This window comes from Danio rerio, chromosome 14 (assembly GCF_052040795.2).
Source record: "Danio rerio strain M-AB ecotype USA chromosome 14, GRCz13ab, whole genome shotgun sequence".
In the NCBI taxonomy this organism is placed as follows: Eukaryota; Metazoa; Chordata; class Actinopteri; order Cypriniformes; family Danionidae; genus Danio; species Danio rerio.
The window spans coordinates 11665404-11692627 of NC_141034.1; the positions used below are offsets into that span (position 1 = coordinate 11665404).

At 36.5% G+C, this 27224-nt stretch overlaps 1 protein-coding gene and 1 long non-coding RNA gene across 4 annotated transcripts in view; both read left to right on the top strand.

Annotated features, from left to right (window-relative positions):
- The window catches only part of abcb7 (ATP binding cassette subfamily B member 7), an 86883-nt gene extending 75105 nt beyond the window's left edge, over positions 1-11778 (top strand). The window contains 1 exon segment of one of the 2 annotated variants that reach the window (NM_001423974.2): positions 11079-11778. In NM_001423974.2, the coding sequence (NP_001410903.2) occupies positions 11079-11294 (216 nt within the window). In that variant the 3' untranslated portion in view covers positions 11295-11778. 2 annotated transcript variants of the gene reach the window in all.
- Positions 1-27224, top strand: part of LOC147840776 (uncharacterized) — a 1215461-nt gene that overhangs the window by 543680 nt on the left and 644557 nt on the right. The window lies entirely within an intron of this gene.

Here is a 27224-nt window from a genome sequence, read left to right on the forward strand (position 1 = left end):
TACATACATTTTATGGATGTCTATACAGCAGTTTATTTAATGTGTATTCTGTATTCTGTCACATTTGTTATGCAAAAACAAACATGAGTGAGTGAGTGAGTGAGTGAGTGAGTGTGTGTGTGTGTGTGTGTGTGTGTGTGTGTGTGTGTGTGTGTGTGTGTGTGTGTGTGTGTGTGTGTGTGTGTGTGTGTGTGTGTGTGTGTGTGTGTGTGTGTGTGTGTGTGTGTGTGTGTGTGTGTGTGTGTGTGTGTGTGTGTGTGTGTGTGTATCTGTCTGTCTGTCTGTCTGTCTGTCATTGTGTGTGACTCATCGAAAGGCTTGAATTAAATCCACAACAAATACATTAAATAATCATTGGGAAAGTTCTTACTGTAGTATTTTTCAGAGATCCGCTTCCTTCATGTATTCATATCTGACGCAGCCGAGGCACACTCTGACAGGCATGTGGGAAAGGTGGATGGGGAGAACTAGCATTGAACACAGGCAACAAAAACAGCTAGATTGTGTTCAAAGCAGAAAATTACAATCTTCTGATAGGTATAATAAATAATCTGATGGGTGTTTTGAGCTGAAACTTTACAGACACATTCTGGAGACACATAAGATTATTATGTTTTAAGATTCTAATATCTTGAAAACGGGGCAAAATAGGTGCCCTTTAAAATGACAATAATATTGTTATAATATCGTAATAACTTGCAATATATTGTACAAAAAAAATAGATATTGTGACAGGCCTACTTGTAGTACAACATTTTATTTATTAATGTATTTATTAAATAATGCTTTAATTAAACTTGATTTACTGTGGTGCTTTCATCCACATGCAAACAGTTGTTGTGATCAGTGTTGTTTCAAATGTTCATGAAGTTCACACAGCGGACGAAAGTATTCATGTTATTTGAACTTCTCTTTCTTTAATTCCAATAAAAGAAAGCTCTTGCTGCTCTCACTACCAACATGGCCTTGTACATTGTTCTCCTGATGAGATTCAGTCGGTCAGTAAAAAAGCTTGTTAAATAATGGCTGCATCTTCCAAAGTTGCCCTTGAAATGAGTGGATTTGGGTGAGTTTTTCATTGACATGACATTATCTCTCATGTTTTTTCGGAGCAACTTAAGTACATTCCTGCAATGAGTTTGCTGCTTCTGCTTTGTCTATCAGTTTGTGTTCTAGTTTTCAAAATGTCTGTATACCTCACAGTTTACAGGGCAGGAAAGGAACTTGTTATATTTAGTCAGATTTCATAAATTAAGTATTCGAAAAAGGATTATATTGCAGTATTCTCCTGAAAACAAAAATAGTCGTACTTGAATTTAAGTCATGCTGGGCCAATAAATTGAATACAGATTTGATCGTGCTGAAAAGTTAATACCACAAGTCACCAGGCTGTTGGCACATACTCTAATTCATCTGTATAATTATTATTAACCACATGTAACAGCTTAGGATAAAAAACAATTAGATCACTTAATATGATACTCAATTTGATTCAGTTAATTGTGTCTTTTTATTGCATTAAATATCAGAAACATTGGTTAATTACTTATAACAGAATTACTTGTATTTTTAGACTGCTGGACTGTCTCAGCTTCCAGTTTAAAGATAGACTGTTTCAGGCCTTTCTGTCATGCAGGGTTAAGCTCCATTTCTAATCAATAACAAAATGCAATTTATGTGACAACATCCAATTTTCTGGTGTGGTCGATCAAACTTAACTCTTCAGGTTTGTAGCGTTCGATGTGTAGGGTTTGAAATCAAAAATTGATTTTTAATTCTAGAACAGAATGCTGCAACACAGACAGTTCTTCAGCTCACAGAACATATTAAACGTAAACATATTTGATTTCAGTTTCTTGGTAAAATTAATGCTATATGGGGCAGTATGACATGATAACTTTTGTTTCTTTTCACACTAATGGTATTTACAGGACATATTATTGATAAATAAAGTTTTTTTTTGGTGCAGATCTTTGCATGACAACAAATTAATGCCCCCAAACATCTTAACGGTGTTTGTCATTTTTAAATGGAATACATTTGCATCATCTACAACTTTTCTGGCCTAGTCAGGGTGCTTGGTTGCTCATTTTGTGCAGGGTTGTACTTGTGGGTGAAGCACAGTTCCACAAAAGCAATATAAGCAATGTAAAATCTAACATAAGCTATGTTTTTCCTCTTACGTTTGTTTTTGAATGCACTACTGGGGTCCGTTCTTCGTACCTCGCTTAAATGATCTAAGATTATTTGGCAGATCCTGGATCTTTTAATCTTGATAACTGATCTCTCGCTAATTTGGTTCTTCAAACAAGTTCGCGAATTATATTAGAATGTCTGGATGAACTGATCTGAGATCGCTGTGTGTGTTGTGAAGGACAGATCTATCGATCCTCGAAATCATGATCAGCAATGCAACGATTGGCTGACGGCACAGCAGCGTAATGACATCATCTGATTAATATTCAATTATCCATGTGAGCAAAATTACATCAAATTAGCAGTAAATGGTTTGTTAAATATGACACGCAAGAACTTTCCACATTTGTTGTGAGCTGCAGGCTTTACACTTTCATTTGTCAAGACAAGAGTATTCATCATGCATTTCAATGCAAATCAATGTATTTAGTTCTACATTTAGAAAAGATTTTCTTTATTATAGTAGCCGTTTTTTAATCGGTGTAAAGAATAACTGGTTGTTTACAAAAGCATTTTCATGTTGGTAAAGGCGTCTGCAACTTTTGTGAAGCATCAAATCACTGGCATATTAACTATCAAAACATGTTTATGACTGCATAAATGTATTATTGCTTTAAAAAAAGTCACATATTGTGCATTTCTATTATACACAATTTGTACTAAAGCGATCTAAAAAGTTCATATCAATAAGTTTTCTCTTTGCACCACCAGATGGCAGTCTTTGTACTTTCATTTCGAGGGTGCAGATTGCATACGTTTTATTAATATGTATAACTTTATTTATTTTATTAATGACTTTAACTTTATATATATAGTTTAAAAATATGTACCATTTTCCCAAGTGTATATAACTACTACTGTAAGAAAATATCAGAATTCGGAACATACTTTCTGTATTATCTTTGCTTGAACTGAGCCGATCTAATCCTGTTTATATGATTTGAACCTGCTCCCGATCAGGTTTGACCTAGCAGAACTGTTGCCATGACAACAACTCTCAGATCAGCTTTGAAGAATGTAACAATCCTGGATCGTGTCAAATCGTCAATATCCAAATCCAGCTAACTGAGTAATCCACGTACGAAGAACGGACCCCTGGTTGGGTTAAGAGCAGCGTTTGGGACAGTGGTTCACTAGGTGACCTTTACAATCTCTCCTTTCGCATGGACATGTACAAGAAGGATGCATATCTGAAACGCAAAACAATCAGACCTTAAATAACATATTTCCCATTTGCAAAAATTTAGACAGCGCCCTCTAGTGGATTTGTTTTCAGAAACGTGTAACAAAACATAGCTAGAGCAATGTACTTTCACAATGTTTCGTAAAATTGTACACTGAGGTACGCATTTCTATTAAGTCTAGGCTGGAATGCTTGATTTAAAATTCAAATAAAATGTGAGAAACTAAAAGGGGTGGTCCACAGTGTCATTTTAAGGTTTGGTTGTGTTCATAAGAGTCAAATGTGTGTACAAAGGAATGTGTGCTCATGCTTCCTTCACATTATTCACATTAAAAAAATCACATTATTGTTTCATAATTTCTTACTTTGATTATATACAGCTACTCAGTTAACATGAAAACGACTATCACATTTCCTAGTTCCTCTAAAAGCGCTTCCTTAAGAGGCACAGATTGGCCAGCTAACATAATGTGCTGTTATTCATGGATCGGCTCACCCCTACAAGCACACGATTTGTAAACAGTAGCTGTTAGTCATGGCATTTTTAACGACTACAGAGAGTCAGGATCTCGGTAAGGACCAGGACCATCCGAAAGATGGTGCTCACTGAGCAGTATAGAGTCCCCATCACTATACTGGGGCATTAGGAGCCACACAGACCGCAGGTTGGGCGCCCCCATGCTGGCCTCACTAACACCACTTCCGGCAGCAACCTAGCTTTCCCATGTGGTCTCCCATCCAGGTACTGACCGGGCGCAGCCCTGCTTAGCTTCAGTAGACGACCATGTGAAAGTTGCAGAGAGCAAGCTGCTGGCTATCTTTTGCAAGTTTGTTGTTTGAGATGTAGAACTCACGGAAAGCGGCCACATAGATAGAGACATTGCATCACTGGTGAAAATTATGGGTGTTTACAGCCGTTGACGAACAAATATGAATTTATAGCTAAATAGTTATCGGTGCCAATCAGTATTTCCCGTTGTTTACATGCTTCTGCTAAAACATTACAGTGCCTCGGGCTACTCCTCTTAGCTACACAGGTGCTCAAAGTCTCTGCTTGAAGTCTCCCTTTGCATTGGACTTTGAGGATATTACATTTAGAGATGTTGTTCATGTTTACACAGCAGCATTCCTCATCAACTAAAATTTAAAATATGATATCATGGTAACACTTTACAATAAGGTTCGTTAGTTAATGCATTTACTAACATGAACTAATCATGAACAACACTTGTACAGCATTTATTAATAATAATTGAACATTTACTAATGCATTATTAACATCCAAACTTATGCTTGTTAACATTAGTTAATGCACCGTGAGTTAACATGAACTCACAATGAACAACTATATTTTCATTAACTAACGTTAACTAACATAAACAAATACTGTAGTAAATGTATTGTTCATTGTTTGTTCATGTTTGTAAATGCATTAAGTAACATTAACTAATGAACCTTATTGTAATGTGTGACCGATATCATAATGAACCACCCCTTTAATAATGTGACAATTAATGTACATGCAAGCCATAGCTCAAGCCATATTTCTCACTTTATTTTGCATTTGTTGCCCTTAGCTTTCTGAAAAGAAATCTGCTATATATGACAGATATTTCATTTTACAGACTTCTTGTCATAAATACTGAAGTATCATATAGGAATTGTGCATTTGAATTTCATGGCAGCTTTGTTAATGTAATAATAAAGATGATTTAGTCATGCCACAGATATGTTTGTAACTTAAAAAGGTTTAACTAAAACTAATAAAAAAAATGGCCTTTATAATGAGTCACAAGCTACCAAATTTAATATATAATACAATTATAATGAAAGTGCTAAGGCTTACATTTAGATGTTTTGATTCTCTTTCTCTTTTAAGTTAGCTTGGTGCCAGTGTTCAATGCATCAAATGTAGTCTTCCCCTTTTTTGTGCAGTAGAGATAATGCTATTTGATGCATTCTTCAGTTGCTGGCCCAGCGCAGCTCGCTCATGAGCACAAAGAGCAGGCTCACTGTGTCTTCAGCAGCGTAAGACAAGAGGGCCGTGTGCGGGGGCTGGGCCTGGAGATTTTTAGCTCATTAACAGTGGAAATACCTTTTGCCCAGTGCTCAGCGACACCTTTGTTTGTCTCCCATGTGTGGAGACCTTTTCAATCTGGATGCGGGTGGGGGGTGGAGCGTGTGATGCTGCTGCAGTCCAAAAAGAAAAAAAGCATTTTAAATCAACCTCGGGTCCATAGAACACAGGCAAACGCTGTAGTCAAATGCTGTGCTCGCCCAGCAGTATCAAAAATGGGTCATAATTGCGAGCTATCCAAATGAGACATCCGCTAAAAATACTATTCACGTTTGAGTCTTGCTTGGAAAAAGTGGCATCGTAATTGATGCAAGTGACTAGTGAACAGCCGGGAGACACATCGACTTGTCATTGTGCAAGCTCATTTCATACTCGGCTTTGTTGCTGGCAGTCTTTTAAGAGGCAGTGCTGCATGTGTACACCCACACTGCTGCATCCCTGCTCCGTGTCTCAGCTCTCCTTAGACCTTTCTCAAATATACACACGCTCTCTTTCTGTCAGTGCCCCTCCGTGGCCCTAAATCTCTTGTTTTGCCTGGTTCTTCCAATTTGGATGCAGCTGCACAGTGACTCAGGCAACAGGCACCAGGCATGCTGGTGAATATCAAGGCATCGATAAAAGAAACCCAGCTTAAATGCGGAATAAAACCCTCTGGCCTCCTGAAACAATCCCAAAGCTAAACCTGCATAAACGCTTTGGGTTTTGTTTTTTTGTATGTTCGTTCCTCAGATTGTTGTTGTGTGTCAGTTCTATTCTCACACAACTCATTCTCCAGTGGGAAAAAAGAGGATGTTAACCCTGCATGCTCTTAACGAGTGTCATTGAACATTAATCTATTGTTCTGGGGTCTAAACATTATACCATAGCCATCTATAATTACTGTGGTTTACCAGGCTTTACTTTTCATTTGCAAAAAAACAAAACAAAAACAAAGAGACAGCTTCATTTATGGCCCGTTTCCACTGAGTGGTACGGTTCGGTTTGGTACGCTTTTATGGCCGTTTCCACTGTCAAAAGGCGTACCGAACCAAACCGTACTGTACCACTTTTTCAGGACCCTTTCGAAAGGGTCCCAAACACAAGAAAGGGTACCAAAAGGCGCAGCTAGACGCGCAGCTGAACGCTATTGGTTTACAGAAGAGATACGTCATTTACTTACAACAAGCCAGAATGTAAACAAAGGACCCGCCATGTTTGAAATACACAGCAAGAGATTACAGAGAAATTATATATTCATATATTATCGTCCTGTTGAACAGCCACACAGCCATGGAGTAGAGCAGAATCTACCCTGTGCCTCACAGTTTTTTTACGAGCCAGTCTGACGCGCGAGCGGTTTCGCTTCTTCTTTGCGCTCGCCGCGCGTCTGTATCTGAAATAACAAACTTCTTGAGCTGATTATAATAACGTGCGCTTGATTATTGACGTGCTTTGGAAACCCGATCCCGTAAGAAAATGACAAACGCAAGAATGACACATTCAGTAAGAAAAGGACAAACGCGAGAGTGGAGCTCAGGAAAAAAAAAACGGAGCACGTTATTTCTTCAACAAATGTGAACAAACTGCCTGGTTTTAATTATTATCATCACCTTTTGGACTAATATGAACTGGGAATGATGGAATTACTCTCTAACAGAGGCTACATGACATGTGCTGCTGAAGATTACAGACACAGATGAGAGGTTTTCACTGACTGTAGGCTATACTTTGTGTTGTTTTGGACCTAATTAAGAACAAAATGTCTGATGTGTGTAGTTTTTCTGTAGTTGGTAACATATTGGAAACTGTAAGGGTCTGTATGTGTTCATATATAATCATTTATTTATTTATTTTATATAACTATACAGACGTTACAGTAGGCTATTTTGCACTGTCATTGATCTGCAGTTATAATCAACTCCTGTTCATAGAAAGGTTAGTAATAAACATTTATACACAAGTATTTATGTGTGTAAAGCATCTGTTTTGTGAGAAGTGCTTTTAATATGATATGTTAACGACCTGTGCAGCTTTACTGTAGACATTTCCTCGAGCGAGAATGATGCGACTAAAACATTCTGTCTTACACCACGCCCACCAAAAGGGTACCCTTTATAGTGGAAACGCTAGCCTGATAAGGGTGACCCGAACCGTTCCGTTCTGTAAAGTCAGTGGAAACGAGCCATGAGTCATGAAATAATAATAGCAAATACAGTTAAAGTCTTATTATTAGCACCCCCCCTTTGTGTATTTTTTCGCCACTTCGCCATTTCGTCACAGAGAGATTTTTTTTCAACACATTTCTAAACATAATAGTTTTAATAACTCATCTCTAATAACTGATTTATTTTTATCTTTGCCATAATGCCAGTACATAATATTTTACTAGATATTTTTCAAGACACTTCTATACAGCTTAAAGTCATATTTATTATACACTTTTTGTGTATTTTTTTTCTTCATGATTAAAATTATAGAGGATAGTAATATTTACACATTGTAACACAAAGCATGTGAGCACATCTGAGCCACTGACACAATCCCAGTCCTATTTTTGTACCCCTCCCCTTCCCCTTAGCCCTTAAAACCAGAGTGTGAAGGGGAAGGCTTTAAAATTTACCCCTAAGATATAGGACAGCACTACAGCACCTGCAGATTTCAACAAACTAACTGCTTAACAAATTCACCGACACACAAGAGCACATTCTCTCCATTCGGTCCCATGGGCTAATAAGCATGTTGACAGCCCTGCCCTGCAACATATTACTATAAAAAATGCCATACAATAGTAAGCAGTGTTTTGGCAAAAGTGCTTGGTCTAAGCGAACGTTTCTGCTCTGATTTGGGAAAGCAACACACTTTATTAGGTTACATTTAATAACTACGTTAAGCCATACCTCTATTCCTGCTTTCCAGATCCGAATTTTAAAAACTCATAAAGTTATGAATAAATACATGTCACAGTTTGCCCACAAAAATTTTAGTTGCAGACGTCAGTGAACTACTTAAACTTTGGAGCCGTGAATCTCATATTTATTACTCTGCGCTCAAGGATACTAAAAAAGGAATAGGATATAAGCATGAAATGGATTCCACACACAGGAATTTTAATCAGAGAAACATTAACTCAAATGAGACACAGCATTGAAAGGATGATGCTATATATTTCAAGTACGGTTGATATGATATAGAAACATGTTTTATTGGTGATTGCAGCTGGCGGGTAGCAGTGTTTATTTGTGCTGGGATTGAAAAATCAATCTGGCCGATTGGCTGATATAATTCATAATTACAGTAAACGAGGGACATGCGCAAAACTGCTTTAACTAAACATTGTATTATTTATTCAAACAACTTAAACGCAATTTAGTTAAAACTGTGAAGTTTGATTTGATATTTCCCCTTATATAATTAAATACTGTTGCCTACTAAAGGTTAAAGATTAATATTTTAATTACATTAATAATGGTAAATCATTCATTCATTCATTTTCCTTCGGCTTAGTCCCTGATTATTTGATGTCACCACAGAAGAATGAACCGCCAACTATTCCAGCATATGTTGGACTTTGGGGGAAACCAAAGCTATTAAATCAATGTCAAAAATAGTAATTCCATGTTTTTGATAAAAAATACACATAGTTTATTGTTGTTTACAGAGCAAAGGGTTGTTTTAATTATAGTATGGATTGTTTCTATATCAAAGTTGTTATTTACTACCATAGAACTGTAACATTTTGTTGCAAAAGCACGCAATGGAGTTGAGTATTTCTCATAGCAATTGTGGTAAACTTTAAAAAAAAAAAAATACTATTAGATCTTTCGGATCATATAAACTAGAAGTTCCAAGAGTTCAGTCAAAGCAGGGTGAATCTGCCTTCAGCCACTATGCTCCTCGCTGCTGGAATCAGCTTCCAGAAATGATCAGATGTGTTCCAACATTAGGCACATTCAAATCAAGACTGAAAACACATCTGTTTAGCTGTGCCTTTACTGAATGAGCACTGTGCTGCGTCCGACAGATCGCACTATTATGTTTTTCGTTTCCTTTTCATTCTTTTATAACCTATTTTAACTCTTTTTAATTTGTTTTTATATGTTTTTAATAATTTTTATTGTCTGCATTTTATGTTCCTAAACTTGTCTTTTTTATTCCTGTTTATGTAAAGCACTTTGAATTGCCACTGTGTATGAAATGTGCTATATAAATAAACTTGCCTTAACTTGCCTTATTATTGATTTTAATGCATTAAAGAGCAGTTTTAGGTCGTAATGTTCCAATAGTCTGTTGTTTTAGTCATTGTTGTAACAAACAAATTAAAAAATAAGTATAATTGTAGCCAAGAATCGTAGGTAACATTATTTGTATTCCTACTGTCAGTGTTGGAGGAACTGAGCTTAATCTGACAGTTAAATAAATCATATATCTTTTTAATTGTATTAAATTACATTATGTTAAATAAAATTGAATTGAAATCGAATCATAATGGTAGTAATGGTAATAAGATCGTTTTAACCGGAATTGCTTTTTCAGGAATGAGTAATGAGACAAATTATTGCTTCCTCTATTACAACACCATTACTGACAATAAAATACGGTGTTACATAATTTATACATAATTTGCAATTGACTTCACTAGCTACGTTTCCATCCACCTATTTTTATGCGCATTTTTCATATGCACAGAAAAAAGGTTGACGGAAACGCCAAGATACGCATAAATTTGAACAAAAATAAACAAATGCGCTTAACTGAGTAGGATAAACTTTTTATTCGATAAGAAAAGATGTGTATAAACTATGATGGAAACACTTTTACCAAACAAATTCCACTATGCGCATTAAAAAAAGTCATGCGGTTTTGTTATAAGAGATCATGTAATGATAAAAATGTATATGAATAGTTTATATAAAATGTTTATAGATGTCTCTTGTTTTGATCTATACATAAAGTATTGACTTTATTCTGCAGAAAATGAGCTAGTTTTTGCCAGAATGCCAAAAAAGTCAAACTACTTGCTCTAAAAACAACTGTTAATGACTGTACATAAAAAAATACAATAATATAATACGAAAATATCAGTTTGCAACATCAAGCATAAAGAGCTGTGTTTAACATCTAAATGGAAGTTATTGTGAGTCTTGAAATGAAGATATTCCAATGGCTGCGCCCACTCGTGTGTGTCGAGAATACGGTCAGAATAGTGTAGAAAGTTTTGTAATAATAATTCATTACTGTACGTTTAATTTCAACATTATAATTCATCCATTTTTTTCAACATTCTGTTCGTAATTTGTTTACAAATAGCAAGTTTTCCAGGCTTTTTCTTTCATATATTATGATGTAATTCAACTACTGAGTCCATTACTATTTTTGAGAATTAACTAGTAAATATAATTCCTTTAAGTAATGTGCCCAACACTGATTGTTAGGTGGTTCATATGTATCTTTAATGTATTATCGATATTATAGTACACCGCTAATTCCAAGCAGCTTTGTGTGGAAAAGAGGTATAACTAGCTGAAAATCTGTGAAAGACAACTCCATTACTTCATTCTATGACAGCATGATGTAGATTTCCTTCCTTTCTACCTGTCTTTTCTCATCCAACTCCTCCTCATTCCTCTCATCTGTGTGACTCAGGGGAAGGTGGCAGAGCGTGGAAATCATCAAACTCTTCTGGACACACCGGGCAGCCTGTATGCCAACCTGTGGAATACACAAAACAGCCGAATTCTGAGTAACGGAAGCAAGCCTGAGCCTGTGCCCGAGCGTGTGTCGCAGAAAGAAGAGGAGCGCAAGAAGCTGCAGGAGGAGATCATGAACAGTGTGAAGGGCTGCGGGAACTGCTCGTGCTGAGTCCTGTCCAGACCTGCTTCAGAAACCACCTGCCAGCCTTTCAAACCATCCCGGAGATGTCCACCGCTGGTGAGTGGACTGCTAGAATATTATTGAGAGGGTTATCTTTCCTCTTATGGGACATATACTCGTAGGCCAAAGTGATGCCTTTATCTTCATGTTATCATGGTGTTTTGAACTTGTTTTAAAAAGATGTGTCCGCTTCATCTGGAACTCTTGTAAGCTGTTTTTATTATGGGATTGTATATATTACTAATGCAATATTTTTGATCGAAAGTGCAGAGAGGCACATTGTATAGAGTGCACATATCATCAGATAGAGATTTTGTCTTTTGAAGCTAGTTAGGTGTGGACCATTTGGAATTGTGAACACCGGCACCTTTGACGTCTCCAAGTTAACCAACATTAATTTATACCAAATCTAAGTGTGATTGTACATTTAACAACTTGTATTAAATAAATGACTACATCGAGTGTCTGAGAGTATGCGTTTCTGTTAAGTTGTTGTAATCGGTTTAGTCTGTGGAACAAATTGACTGGGATTTTTAGAATTTATATGTTTCAGGCTATGTACAGTACAATATGGCAGTGGAAGTCATTCAAAAGCTGCAAGTCATTCTTAAGATGATATTTATTTAGACCTTGAATCGTACAGAAAATATTTGAAAAATGCTGCACATTCATTCGTGTTTGAGATGAATTAAAGGGGTGGTCCAGTGTGTAATTTTATAGCTTGATTGTGTTTATAAGATGCAAAGTTTCTTGCTGAATGATTCAAATGGGAGTCGCTTGGATAATTCGGTAAAAATAAATGCATATTATAAAAGACAATGAAAGTGTTTTATCCTTGCATGCATATCAGTATGCTGTTGGAGACCCCTAACACCAAAATATGACCTTTTTTAATGCTAAATATGGAGTCTTTAAGTGTATAATAAATAAAGAAAACACCTCTTTATGTTAGCATAATTAATAAGCAGGTTGTCCCACTTACAGGTGCACACTAAAAGAGCCAATAAATAAGTTTGTGTAACAAAAAAATACTATACTGTTTTTGACTATATTATAGTGAAGTACTTTCATTAATCTATAATTTTATATTGAAGTAACTCTATAGTCGCTTTTGTAACTCAACAAATGTTAATATAAACAGTAGTACACAAAAACTAGAACTATAGGGTAAATTATACTATAAAACAACCAGTGTTGGTGTAATGCATTAAAATTAACGCAAACAATGTAATAATAGTACATTTCTAAGTAACAAGTAAAGTAACGCATTACTTAAAAAAAAAAAAAAAAAAGTAATAATGGAGTTATTTTTTTTGAAAATGTAACGCAAGTTACTTTTTTAGTTTAATTAATCAGCTTTTAAAAAATAAATTACTGTATTAAAATTAGTCATAATGAATCAAAATTCTGAGGTTCTGAAAGAGATCAAGTCTCAGCCAGCTAAGGAAAAGTAACTCAAAAGAAAGTTACTTTCAAAAGAAATGCATCACAATACTGAGTTACACCTCAAAAAGTAACCAGTTATGCTACTTAGTTACTTTTTATAGTAAGTAATGCGTTACATTACTTTTGAGTTACTTTTCCTTACCTTTACTGAGGCTTGATCTCTATCAGAACCTGTAGGGTTTTTTTTTTAATACTTTTTAAATAGAGGAGCACACTATATAATAGAGGAACACACTCTATAAACTACACCTACTGTTTAAAGCAACGTGTTTACTACTTGTGTACTTTTTGTTTATTGGTTAAGTAAAATCACTGTCAATTTAGACAATCCCCTTTTTCTTTTTTCAATGCATTCAAAAAATGTAAAACACATTCTTTCATCGAGTGCAGGATTCAAAACTTGAAATTAACTTGCAATACATTTTCTAAAAAGTAACTAAAATATCATTACTTCATTTTTTTTTTTTAAGTAATACGCTACTTTAGTACGTAACTTGTTACTTGTAATGCATTACCCATATACAACCCCTAATCAGAGAGTTGGTACAGTATGGAAAACGGTATTAAAAAATGAAAGAAGAGTTTCTTATTCTTTCAACACGTTTCAAAAAAAAGTTGTAACAGTAAGGCATTTACCACTTTGTAATGTTGCCAATCCTTTTCACAACACTTAAAAGATGTTTAGAAACTGAAGACACCAAGCAATAAAGTGTTTCAGGTGTAATTCCCCCCCAACAAAACTGTATGCATAAAACAAATGATAATTACAATCACCTGTTGACATCACCTGTTTTAAATCACATCGTTTAACCAATTTACCTGATTACAAGCTGAAAATCACTCTTCTCCCAACTTTTTTTGAATTGTGTTGCAAGAACTAAAACGTTCATTTTTGATTGTGTATTATGTTTTGTTTCGTGTCTCTAAATTATTCTAAACAGCTGTACGCTAATTTTAATATGGTATAAGAGTTTATCATTACTTTTTGGGGGAAAAGGAATAAGTTACTAAGTCGCGCGACATACATGTTGCCCGTAGTTATTTGATTATTCAGAAACACTAGGTAAGTGGGTGAGCGCCGCTCTGTATTTTTGTTTATTATTTTAGGGTGTGAACGTTATTGGCGTCACATACGCTGAAGATTTCGGTTTCTTTTTCACATTTTAATTGTCATTAGTAAGTTTAGAGTGGTTCTTGTGTTTTAGTTTAGTTGGCTTTTGGTTTTGTTTAATTCTTTGCTTTGGCGCCCTTTTCTTCTCTAATTTTTTGTTTGATTATATTTCTGTTGGCTTATATTATCTTTAAATGCATTGTACAAAGCGCCCACATGCCTTTATTTGTTGGCTTTATCACTCTCTTTCACGTTCAGATTGTGTCTTTATTTATTTCCATCCATTTCCTTCAGTAATAATCTAATATTCTAAATGTTATATTTACTCTCCCTAGAAAACTTATTTAATCGTTACATGGGCGTTCATTTAATTTATCTTTTTTTATGCGCTTTCAGAAAATGCAGGGTTTCACACAATGAATCGATTCAGTCGACTTGTTGCACTGATTAAGCATATTCCAGTAACACCTGAAGTTAAATATTCTGTGTTGTTTTAGCCTCTATTGAAGTCATTGGTTCGTCCCTGTGGCAAAGTCAATCGCGGTCTCAGTAGGCGTCATCAGCTTGGGACGCGTCCAACAGAGACTCGGTTCAAGCCTCCTTTCCACTGCACACGACAAACGACAGACCGGAAGATTCATTTCCAATGGAGAGCAGTCTGGGAGCTGCGTTGAGTTCCGATCATCTCCGTATGCGGAAAATTCGGATCCAAATTGAGCTGCGGATGTGTTGAAATATTTTAACTCTAGACCGTATGCGACCTGCCGACTGGATGTGATGTTTTCCAGTATTGTCCAAGAAGATCCGTGCATCTGAGATGAGAAATTATTAGTTTATTTGGTTATTTTTTGAATTATAAAAAGTCAATATTAAAAAAATAAAAAAAAATCTGTTCATAAATGTAAGAAAGTAATACAAATATAGATTTTTAATGTTGTCTCCCTCCAATATTTTAGCGGGCTATGAGTTTCTAGTATTCATTCATCCATTAAACTATGTAAACGCACAAGAATAAAGGTTCTTGCTTTTGCGCTCCTTTATTTCGGACATCGTGAGAATCAGCTTCTTCCCTGTTGTGCATGACAACACTGAAAATACTCTGCAGCTGCCACAAGGTAGCATATTCCGACAGTCGTGTCCAAATGTCGTGTGCAGTGGAAAGGCGGCTTCAGAGCTGATGATTCGAGAACTGTTGCAACTACTTCATGAGTTTGAAAACCACCTTTATAACATTACCGTTAGTTGAGCTCGATCATTAGAGACGAGACGACCATCAGCAGTCTTTTTGATTGAATGCATTGTTCAAGTACTGTAGCATGCCAGACACGTACAAAATGCAAGCGACTTTAATATCTTGTGGTGACTCGTTCACTAAAATGAAACGATTCGGAAGAACAACAATCGTGAGCGGCAGATTCTCTTATTTCAGCCATGTACAAAACAATATATTTTAATAATCATAGATGCAGATGCTTAACGTAACTTACTCTCATTTGCGGGTGAATGTTTTACCTGTCGTTACCGACAGACGTGCGTTAGCCGTCAGCAATGTTAGCAGTCAGCAGCCTATGGCATCGACAACAGGCACTGGGAAGCACATAAAGTAAAATGACAAATATTTGAGCATACCTTTTAACAAAACAAGCTTACATTTGTATTCATGTATAAAAAAAATATAAACAAAAGCTTACCGTTTAACTTGACAAATAGTGACGCCGCCTCTATGAAAAAATGATTTATTTCACACTTGCCTTCTGGACGTTGACAAATGCGCACTTTGTAGAACCAAAGCAAATAATGTTGTTTATCTGTAAGGTGACATTACAACGCGTTTTCCCTGTCTTGTTATCTTGTGTACCAACCGTTAGCTTTGTTAACCTCTTTGTCTTTGCCTGCCGCCTGCCTTTCTGACCTCTAGCCTGTATTCCACTGTGATTCTGGACTGTCTCCAAATACCTGTTTGCACCTGTGTTGACCATCGCTTGCCTGACTACGATTAAACCTGCATTTGGATCCTACCATCTGTTGTTGGTGTCACTCCCCGTCGTTTTACTCAAATTTTATTTTATTTTTTTTATGTTTCTGTTATAACAGTTAAAATAGATAGTGTAGATAGAATGTACCCAATTATTATGTATTTTACCTGGTAGCTCATATAATTCATTAAAATCGAACTGCTTTTAATGGGTAGTCTTCAACACCCCCGAGTAATTTAGTTACAGCGTACATGTTGTCCCATCTTAATCGTTTTTACAAATTTAAGTGGATTGATCATTAAACAATTAAGTTGTCCCAAAAAAAAAATCATTTGAAATAAGTGGTTTAAACAACGTCATTTTTGAGTGTACTTTCTAAATGTGAGATACATGTCTCTTTTTTTGGCCATTGTACCTGTATAGAAAAAAACCTGCTTATTAATTATGCACATGTGAATATAAAGCTTTTTCCACTTCCAGCTCACGTAAACATTTACAGTATGCTGTTATATAGGATTTGTTTTGGTTTTATTAATGCTCAGACACCTTCAGATTGATTTTTACTTTATATTGAAAAGTTTGTCATTGACTCAGAGCACAATAAAAACAGTAATTCTATTATAAGCTTGAGCATCTTTGTGACAGTTTATTAGACTTGATGAATTGATATCATAACTGTTAATCATAGATAGCGCTGTTATGATACGGATACATGAGCTGTGATTGGGAAGCTGTGTGTAGGTGAGATGCTGCATAATATTACAGCAGATGTTCTTTGTTTAATCAGATTGACCTGCTGGAATCTATATGTTTACAGAGCTGAGATGTGCTCCATGAATATTATATATTTTTAAATCTATCAATTTTTGTAGAATAAACATTATAATAAAAAAGACTTGAGACGATTATAAATCTTGAAAGCATGTGCTGCTTCTTAAATGCGTGCAAATATTTGCAAGGACCTTCTTGGATATTATAGTGCATTGTGAAATGCATCATATTAAAACATATATTACTTCACGCAGGTGAGTAGGCTTGACAAACCACCTGTAAGAGACATTGCTCTTTACAAGTACAAATGTACCAGACACTTTTTTACAGACACTTCTGGGGAAATTTTGCAATTTTGAGTGTACTTTATGTAGGTGAGTGGGCTTGATGAACCACCTGCAAACACTTTTCCTGTCTGTGTGCATGTACAGTATGTACTATATACAACCCCAAATCAAAAAAAAAGTTGGGAAAGTATGGAAACACAATAGAGTTTTTGTTCTTCCAACAAATAAAAAAAGGTTGGAACAATAAAGAATTTACCATAATGTTGCCCTTTTAAAACACGTTTAGATACTGAAGACACCAAGCAATGAAGTGTTTTTGGTGTATTTTTGTCCCGACCCGTCCCCCCCATCTCTATTTGAGCCAGATCGGGACTGCAGACAGGACATTCATGTACATGTATCCTCTTCATCTACAGCCAGGACTTTGTAATGTGTGCAGAATGTGGTTTTGCATTTTGTTGAAATATGCATGGGCATCCATAGAAAGGAAGGCAGCATATCGTTCTCCAAACTTTTTATGTACAAGCACACTGACACAACACTACTATGAGAGATTTTGGCTTTTGAACTTGTTGCTGGAAACGAGTCTGGACAATCCTTTTCTTCTTTCTTCTTCTTTCTTCCAAAAATTACCTGAAGTACTGATTCACCAGACTACAGTACACATTTCCACTGTGTGACGGTCCATTCTAGATGCCTCCGACCCCAGAGAAGCTTAATTACAATTACCTGTTGACATCATTTTTACAAAAAAAAAAAAAAAAAAAAAACAATAAAAATCATTAGGAACATGTTAAATAGTATTTGTTGTATTGTCTTTAATGAAATACAAGTCAAAGTAAATTTTTGTTTGTGTTTTCCACCATAACACAAGTATGCATTATATATAGCCTCATTGGACCCTTAACAAGTGGGAGGCACATTTGCAAACAGTTGTAACTCCTACAGCATTCACCTGATTTGGATGTAAATACCCTCAAATTCAAACAATCAGCAGTTATAGCACATCTTGTTCGTTTCATTTCAAATCCATTGTGTTGGTGTATAAAGCCAAAAATGTTAGAATTGTGCATATACAGTATATATATATATATATATATATATATATATATATATATATATATATATATATATATATATATATATATATATATATATGTGTGTGTGTGTGTGTGTGTGTGTGTGTGTGTGTGTGTGTGTGTGTGTATGAACATTTTGAATTCCCATAGAAACCACTGTTGCTCAATGACTTTATTAATCTAACTTGCCTATCCTACCAAAGAGCAAAAAATAATAATAATAAAAAGTACAATTTCTGTATTTTGTGTTTTCCATTTATTTATGCTTGTGAATTGCATTATGGGACCATGATCTCTACAGTTGCCCAAGTTGACTTTTAATTGGCACTTTAGTAGTTTGAAAGAATATAATAAGAAATAATACAAAGAGAAATGAGTCTCTTAATATATGTAAAATACCAGAAAATCTACTGGCAGTTTATTACAAGGTTTTTGTACCATAATATACAATACCCACCCAGACAATATATCAGTTGAAACTATTAAAAAGGTCAATAAAAGTCCCTTTTTCAAACTTTTCAAGGTAAAAAGTTGTTGGAAGAAAGCTCAAGGTCCCATTATGTAATTTAAAAGCATAAATAAATGAGGAAAAATTAAAACCCGAATCACATTTTTTTTTTACTTGAGACTTGAACAAAAGAAAGGAATTTTCATTGTGGTTACAGGAAGAATTTAGGGACAAAACATGACAAATGTTAATAAAAAAATATCATCTTTCTCTCGTAATATAAATAAATGTGAAATCCAGAATAAGAGTGGAACATAGGTAATCCTTTAAACTGCACTTTAAGCTGAATATACTATACAATAATTAGTGAAATAATATGTACCAAGATCATGGCAAAGACTAATGAAATTATTGAATATTAATAACTTTTTTAATAAATTAATTTTTGTCAGGATCAGTGATAAGGGACCCAAATGCAGAGAGAGCAGGGGTGGAATTTATAAATAAACCGACAAGACTACAGTATGAGGTGACGCAACAGTTCAAACAGTGTGTTTTGTAAAGGTGGAGGTAGAAAAGGGGTGACAACTGGCTGGATGATGAAGCAAGGAACCAGAGGCACTTGGAGATGGCTTAAGGCTGCACAGTCTCCAGGCAAGACAACTCTCTGGCCTGTTTGGGAAGCAGGGGCAGGAACAAAAGGGGAAAAAAAACAGGGTTTGGGTGGAACAAGATGATGGTGTAGTGCTCCAGTGCACACTGGGTTTTACTTTCAGTGCTGGCAGGTGGGAAACAGTCTAAAGTAATGAATATATACAAGTGTACAAAAACCCAAAGCATCACAGAAACCACCAAACAGAAAAATCAAGAAGAAAGAAGAATGTGCAGAAGTCTTGGGTTACTAGTGTTTCCACCAAAAGACAAAAAAGTCTATTTCTATATGTCAGTTATATTCTATATTATCAGTTCTATATGCCGGTTTGAAATATTAGTTTACATTTCCAAACAGTATTTTTGTCATTAATTGTATTTACAGTTAGATTATCAAGTGTATCAAGTGTTTTAAATGCCAAGTGTGTTCATACCAAATGCTGATTTGATAGTTAACGCACAAGATTATTTTTTCAGTTTTGCAAATGTGACGGCTGTTAATAAGAGTATTAATTTAATGTGTTTCACTAGTTGTTTGAAATGAGCATTTGTTTTGCATCAGTAGAGTATCGAGCTAGTGTGTTTAACATACTGATAAACTTCCGGTGACCTGTTATTGTGAACTTTTTTCCATTTTATACGGTTCCTTTGACAGCATCGATGTTGTAAAATCATTAAAATACATTCAATTAAATAGACTTTGGCATTCATTTAGCTGCTCAAGCGTAAAACGAGACAAAAAGCCACTTACTCGCATGCGCCAGTTAGAATTGGCAGGCTAGAATAAATAAAATAAATTAAATCAAATTACAAAGACATGGCGGGGGGAAATGTATTTTAATGCAGTGCTTCTTGTACATTCTAAGACCAACTTTATATCGGATATCACTCAGCTAGTGGAGATAGCTGATTTTTAAAGAAAACAGCTTAAACGCGCCAGTTTTTGCATTGGCATACAGTTCGTCGGAAGCGCTTAACCCAGGTTACTGGCAAATTCAAAGTCCCATTTGCATGCTTCGGCATATACCCCATTTGTTTAAAAATATGTTCGAATTTAGTTTTTACTTTGTGTTGTTTAATGAAAAAAAAATGTTTTGTTAAGATTGAATTAAACAGTATTTTATTGCTAAACTTCTATTACTATATATATTTTTTGTGTGTGTGTTTTAACAATACACACATATTAATCGTAACAATGGACAACATCAAGTACAATGGTAAATAAGTAAAATTAATAATAAAATTAAAATAAATAAAATAAAAAAATAAAAAGAGTACAGAGCCAAATGATCAAATTAAATAATATTTACAAAGTCCTTAAAAAATTTTACTGTTTTAACAATTTTTTTTTTTTTTTTTTTTTTTTTTTTTTTTTTTTTTTTTTGCTGTAAACATTTTTTTTAAAGTCATAATTAAACTATTTAAGTCACAAAGAATATTCTGCAACTTCGGTAATGATGAAGAAAATGTACATTTGTGAATATAATATTTACCCAATAAAATAAATAAATTGCCCATAAATTCTATGTTATGTTTGTCATGAGAAAAGTAACAAATAATATCACACATGGAAAAATCAATGTTAAACTTACATTTTGATGAAAAAATAGACGGATAAATCAGACCAAAACAAATTAGCATGTGGGCATTTGAGAAAAAGATGATCAATTGATTCAATGCTTGAGTTACAGAAGACACAATTTGAGTTAAGGTTAACGAATTTAAATACTATATCATTTGTGGGGTAGATATTGTGGTACACTTTTAAATGTAATTCTTTAACTTTGTTGGGCAATGTTTAATGAAAATAGTTTAGATTTGTTTGGAGCGCTACGTCACTTCCGGTTGCCGCGCTGTGTCCTCAGTCCGCATTGAGTGCGCTGAGGAGAGTTGAGCTGTTAATGGTGCTCCTAGGAACATCGTTCTAAAAGTTGTAAGATGTCTTAAAGGGCACCTATGGTGAAAAATATACTTTTCAAGCTGTTTGGAAAGACATGTGTAAGTGTATAGTTTGTAGTATATAGTATTGTATAGACCGTCATATTGGGGTGATATAAACACACACAGTCCTTTTTTTTCTTTCAATTTAACAACATAAAACGGTGGACCAATTGGAGCGGTTTTCAGAGCAACCGCAATTTGACGTAGGAGTGCAGTCCCCCCGCCCCCCAATATTGATTGACAGGCGCGTCCCCATATCCTTAGTTTGTCGTTTCACGTCCGCCATTTTCAGCGTGTGAGTAAAAGCGATATCACTAAAGGAACACCCTTGCTCTATTTTTAGATTTAAGGCTCATTGGGCTCAACACTAGATCAATATTCTCCACATTATCGCTCTAATCGGAATTATTGTTTGTACCTTTTGGTAGGTTTGCAAACGTGTACTTTTCATTGCGTCTACCTTAAACTTCAGCCTTTGCATTTCTCGCCAACACAGATGCTCCCTGTGATCTTAGGTGCAGCTGGAAACCTGCAAGCAAGCTGCCTCATGTGCGTGTCTCTCCATTGGAAATAAAATAACAAACTTGCCTGCAGGTTGCACACCAGAAGCACCTCTCTTCGTGGCGCGGCGACATGAATTTCGGAGTTCTGGGCGTGGGTTTCTGTCAGGGTGCATGCGGTGGTGCTTCGGGGCAGTGGCTAGGCGCCGCAGGCGGCCGCCGATCTGGAGCGCCGTTGCCCTGGTGGAGGCCTGTGTTTGGAGTTCTGGAATGCATGGCGCTGCGTGGCGTGACGATTCGGGACACTTCATGTTTCTGCCGCGCCACTGAGAGTGTCTGGTGTGCCGTGTCGCGGCTTCGAGCGGCACATCCAGGGCCTCAGTCAAAGTTAATTCAGTGTGCATGGTTATTAGTTGGCCCACACGGAATCTGCGCGCGCAGAATTCCACAGATTTTCCGCAGATTTTCCACAGAATTCCGCAGATTACTGGAGATTTTTAGCCCATTATTAATTCTATTTACTTACTTGAGTAAATGTGTAAATATGAATTTATTCAGTTTTTATTCAGTAATTTATTACTTTTTATTTAATATATTTGGGTTTTAGTTATGATACTCCGCTGGATACTCCCAAAATAATTCCGCAGAAATCCGCAGATTTTTACCAAAATTCTTAGCAGACAAAGCAAAAAACGTCTGCAGATTCCGTCTGGCCCTGGTTATTAGTCTCGGTGTACAAGCTCGGCACTTGAAACTAGCACACAGTTGGCACTATAACTACACAGAGACACAACTGATTTTGTACTCTCTGCCTGGTCTGTGTCCGAGTCGTACATGTATCCTGGCTTAGCTTCTCTCTGTCTGCCTGTCTGTTGTAAACACAGAGAGTAGGAGCTCTTGGCTCCGCCCCCTTGTTACGCTGGGCGGGAAGCTGAAACTAATTTTCATGTGAAGCAACACGCCCCTAAAACAGCGAGCTGTGTACACGCCCACAACTTGACACTTTTGAACACATTATAATAAAAACATCTGAACTGTGTTGAACTGAACCTAAACTGGCACACTCAGAAGAACCATAATACTAATATTAAATCATAAAAAGTGGTAAACTATGTGCCCTTTAATAAGCTTTTATTATGCAGTGGTATTTGTTGTAAGAGTGTTCTATATTAAGTAGGAAGTATTTTTCTTCATGTGGATGGATGAAATTAATCGTGTTTACTGAGCACAGTTGATTGAGTGGGGACATTTACAAGCGAAATCATATCTCCATATTGTGCTGTTTTCTGTTCCATCCAGTCTGCTCTCACCTGACGCTTGAGTGACGATAAACCCACCATCAGCAACAGTACCAGTGGCCTGTCTTATTATTGTACACAACGCAGAGAGTGCAAACACCGGTTACACAAAAACGTTTTACACCATTTCAAATATATGCATGCTGTATAAGTGCACATACAGTGCTGAGCATAACTGAGTGCAGCACATTAAAAATGAGTATTTTTATCCATTTCAGTGAATATAGGCGATGTATTTCAGTGCATATAAACAAAACAGATTTACTAAACAGATATATTCATTTAAAATAATATTTTAGTCTTTCCCAGAGATGGGTTGCGGCTGGAAGGGCATCTGCTGCGTAAAAACTTGCTGGATAAGTTGGCGGTTCATTTCGCTGTGGCGACCCCGGATTAATAAAGGGACTTAACCAACTAGAAAATGAATGAATGCATAATATTTTAGTCACTAAACATATTCAGAAATTAAAAGAATACACTTAAATTCAAGCAAAATATTGCAAAAAAATTACAACCTACAAAATTAAATGTTTGCATTTTTTAATTTATTTATTTATTTATTTGCTTCTCTTGATTTTTCCTCTTTTTAAAATTTGTATTTCATATATTTCAATAACATAAATTTGGGTGTACTTTTGTATAGCTTCCTGTTAATATCAATTTAAAAGATAGATTTGTGAGGAGTGGGCTCATATATGCTGAGCATTGTATATTACATTAGCCACTGTGGAAGTGTCTTTTGGTTTTCCAGGTATGAATTATTCCATTGTCACTCGCACATAAAGCTGATGGCCCAAAATAGACTTTACAAAATGTAAATCATTGTAATGTTTTCTTTGAATGAGAGAACAAACTAATTTTTCACATAATTGTAAAGTAAATATTCTAGCCTACAAGACCTGTTACTCAAAAGTCTTGTTCAGGCCCATTCAGTGTGTTTTTAGACCTTTATTTAGACACATTTTTATTTATCCAAAACCTACTAATCAGCCACTTTCTGTGCCTGATGTTCGGGTTTACCCTCTCATCCCTGTATGAACCAGCCTGATCTCACGAGAAAACGTAAATAATTTACGTTTTGCCAGTTTAGTGGCTAATTCGTACGAATTTGTACGAGTTCAGTCGTATGAAATGGTACGATTTTAAAAATGAGTCGTGGCACCTAACCCCACCCCTAACCCCAATCGTCATTGGGGGATGAGCAAATCGTACTAAATTGTACGAATTAGATCGTACGAATTCATGCGAATTAGCCACTAAATGAAAAAGTTACGAATTGCCGTGAGATTGTGTTGGTATGAACAGAGTAGGAGTCTGGTTCGCATTGCAATAAGTAAGACTTATTTCCAGTGCATTTTAGACTCTGGCAGGGCTGCCCTTTGTCGCCAATTCTCTTTATAAATTATATGGACAGAATTTCAAAATGCAGCCTTGGGCTGGAGGGGGTTCAGTTCGGGGACCACAGGATTTCATCTCTGTTATTCGTAGACGATTTTGTTCTGTTGACTTCATCAAACATGGACCTTTAGCATGCACTAGGGTGATTTGCTGCGGAGTGTAATGCAGCTGGGATGAGAATCAGCACCTCTGAGTCCAAGACAATGGTGCTCCACCGGAAAAAGGTGGTTTGCCATCTCAAGGCTGAGTGGAGGAGTTCAAGTATCCTGGGGTTGTGTTCACGAGTGAGGGAAGGATGGAATGTGAGATTGATAGGTGGATTGGTGCAGCGGCAGCAGTAATGCGGTAAAGAAGGAGCTGAGCCGAAAAGCAAAGCTCTCGATTTACCGGTCAATCTACCCTACTACTCTCACCTATGGTCATGAGTTTTGGGTCATACCAAAAGGACAAGATCTTGGATACAAGCGGCCGAAATGAGTTTCCTTCACAGGTATGCAGAGTACACCCTTATGAATAGAGTGAGGACCTCATGAGGAGCTCGGAGCAGAGCCGCTGCTCCTCCACATCGAGGGAAGTCAGCTGAGGTGGCCTGGGCATCTGTTTCGGATGTCTCCTGGATGCCTACCTAGGGAGGTGTTCCAGGCATGTCCACCGGGAGGAGTCCTCGGTAAAGACCCAGGACACACTGGAGGGACTTTGTCTCTCGGCTGGCCTCGGGATTCCCCTGGAGGAAATGTCTGGGAGAGGGAAGTCTGGGGTTCTCTCCTAAGATTGCTGCCATGCGACCCAGCGCCGGAAAAGCAGTAGAAAATGAATGAATGAAAGAAAGAAAACCTACTAATCACACATATTTTATTTTCTAAAAAACACAAGCATGTACATCAATAATTCTTACATATTTTTGTAGCATAGTTTTGGCTGAATACAAAAAGAGCATGTTGGCCAATACTATGTGATAAATGAGCATCCTCATTTTACAGCATTTTTACACATTAGCCTAAAATTTTGAACAGTACTGTAGTTTTGCTTGTAGGTATACTGCCTATTCAAGTTTTAGGAACAACAAATAATTGCTTGACTTCTAGTTGATCATTTGGTATCAGAAGTGGCTTATATGAAAGGCAAATGCCTCTAGATTACGCTTATTTTACCAAAATAAAACATGATCATGCCTTGATTTTTAATTACTTAATTAGGACAGAAGGTCTGACTTTGCTTAGACAAAAGTCTCGTCACTTAAAAAAAATAATGTCTTGAATGGCAAAGAAAGTGTTCTTGCAGGACTCCCAGAGTTCATCAAGATTATTTGGATTCATTTTCAATGCCTCCTCCATTTTACCCAAAACATGCTCAACAATGTCTGGTGACTGGACTGGCCAATGATGGAGCCACTTGATCTTCTTTGCTTTTAGGAATTTTGATATGGAGGCTGAAGTATGAGAGAAAGCGCTTGCTGAAGAATTTGTCCTCTCCTGTGGTTTGTATTGTAATGAGCAGCACAATGTCTTGATGCCTCAGGCTGTCAATGTTGCCATCCACTCTGCAGATCTCCCATATACCTCATACTGAATGTAACCTCAAACCACGATTTTTCCCTCACCAAACTTGACTCATTTCTCTGAGAATCTTAGGGTCCATGCAGATTCCAATACGTCTTCTGCAGTATTTGTGATGATTGGGATGCAGTTCAACAGATGATTCTGCCTTCTGCCACTTTTCCAAATGATAAACGAGAAGTCAAGTAATAATTTGTTGCTCTTACAACTGTGATTGATGACTTTTGTCAGGTAGTGTATGCATATTTGTATATTGTATATCTTACATCTGATTTGAAACGCTTCTTTCGTTGTTCTTTGGATAAAACCTTCAGCTAAATCATTAAATGTAATATTTTCCATGCCGTGACGATATGTCATTTTATGTAAGCGTCTTTCATGCAGCCTAGACTATTCTTGAATGTGCATCGGCCCATTAAAATGAGCTGAACTCTCCTTACGGTTGAGCCATTTAATCGGAACATTCTCACTCCTACATTCAGTTGTTTTTCTGGAATGGAATCTGCAGGTTTTCCATTGTGGTGTCTCTGGGCGCATGAAAGCCTGATGAGGCCCCCCTCTCGGCTTTTGTGCGAGCAGCGCAAATAACACGTCCTGCTTTACGTCTGTTCAAGCTGTTCCCATTAACGTCCTCACTCCAGCATACATCCTGTTTCAGAAAAATAGTCAGCTGCTCTGGAATATATAGCAAATTATAGACATTTTCAGATTTCTCTAGCGTATTTTCGGTTGATTTTTAGCATGAGCAGTTGAGATTTCCTGACATTCTAGAACCGGCTGAGTGCGTTCTTTGGGATCCACTTAGACGTCTTAGCTTGGCCGAGCTTTTATGCTGTTTGAAAGGAAATAAGAGGCTCTCAGCATCTACAAGTGCCTTAACTAGAGCGGCCTTCCTCAAATCCTGTTTGCACTCAGCTGGGGGTTTGGGGGGACGTGACCAAGGCTAAACCTAATGTGCTTCAGCGTAACAGTCATTTTTTGGCTTCTCATTAAAAAGCAAGAAAAATGGTCTGCTTTTAGCTTCCCACTGCTCAGGGCATTGCAAAAGGCAAGTTTACTTGATATTATTGCGTATTGTAATCAGGTGCTATTCATATGTTCAGCTGTTTATTTGGTATTATGTATGCCTTAAATTGCATGTTCCTGTCAGAGAGTGGTTTAGTAAAATCATATTCAAATACTGTCCAAATATTGGCACATTATGTAAACAAAAGCACAAATATACTCACCAGACACTTAATTAGGTACACCTACTCGTACCAGGTTGGACCCACTTTTGCCTTCAGAACTGCCTTAATCGTTCATTGCATGGATTCAACAAGGTACTGGAAATATTCCTCAGAGATTTTGGTCCATATTGACATGATAGCATCACGCAGTTGCTGCAGATTTGTCGGCTGCACATCCATGATGCAAATCTCCCGTTCCACCACATCCCAAAGCTGCTCTATTGAGA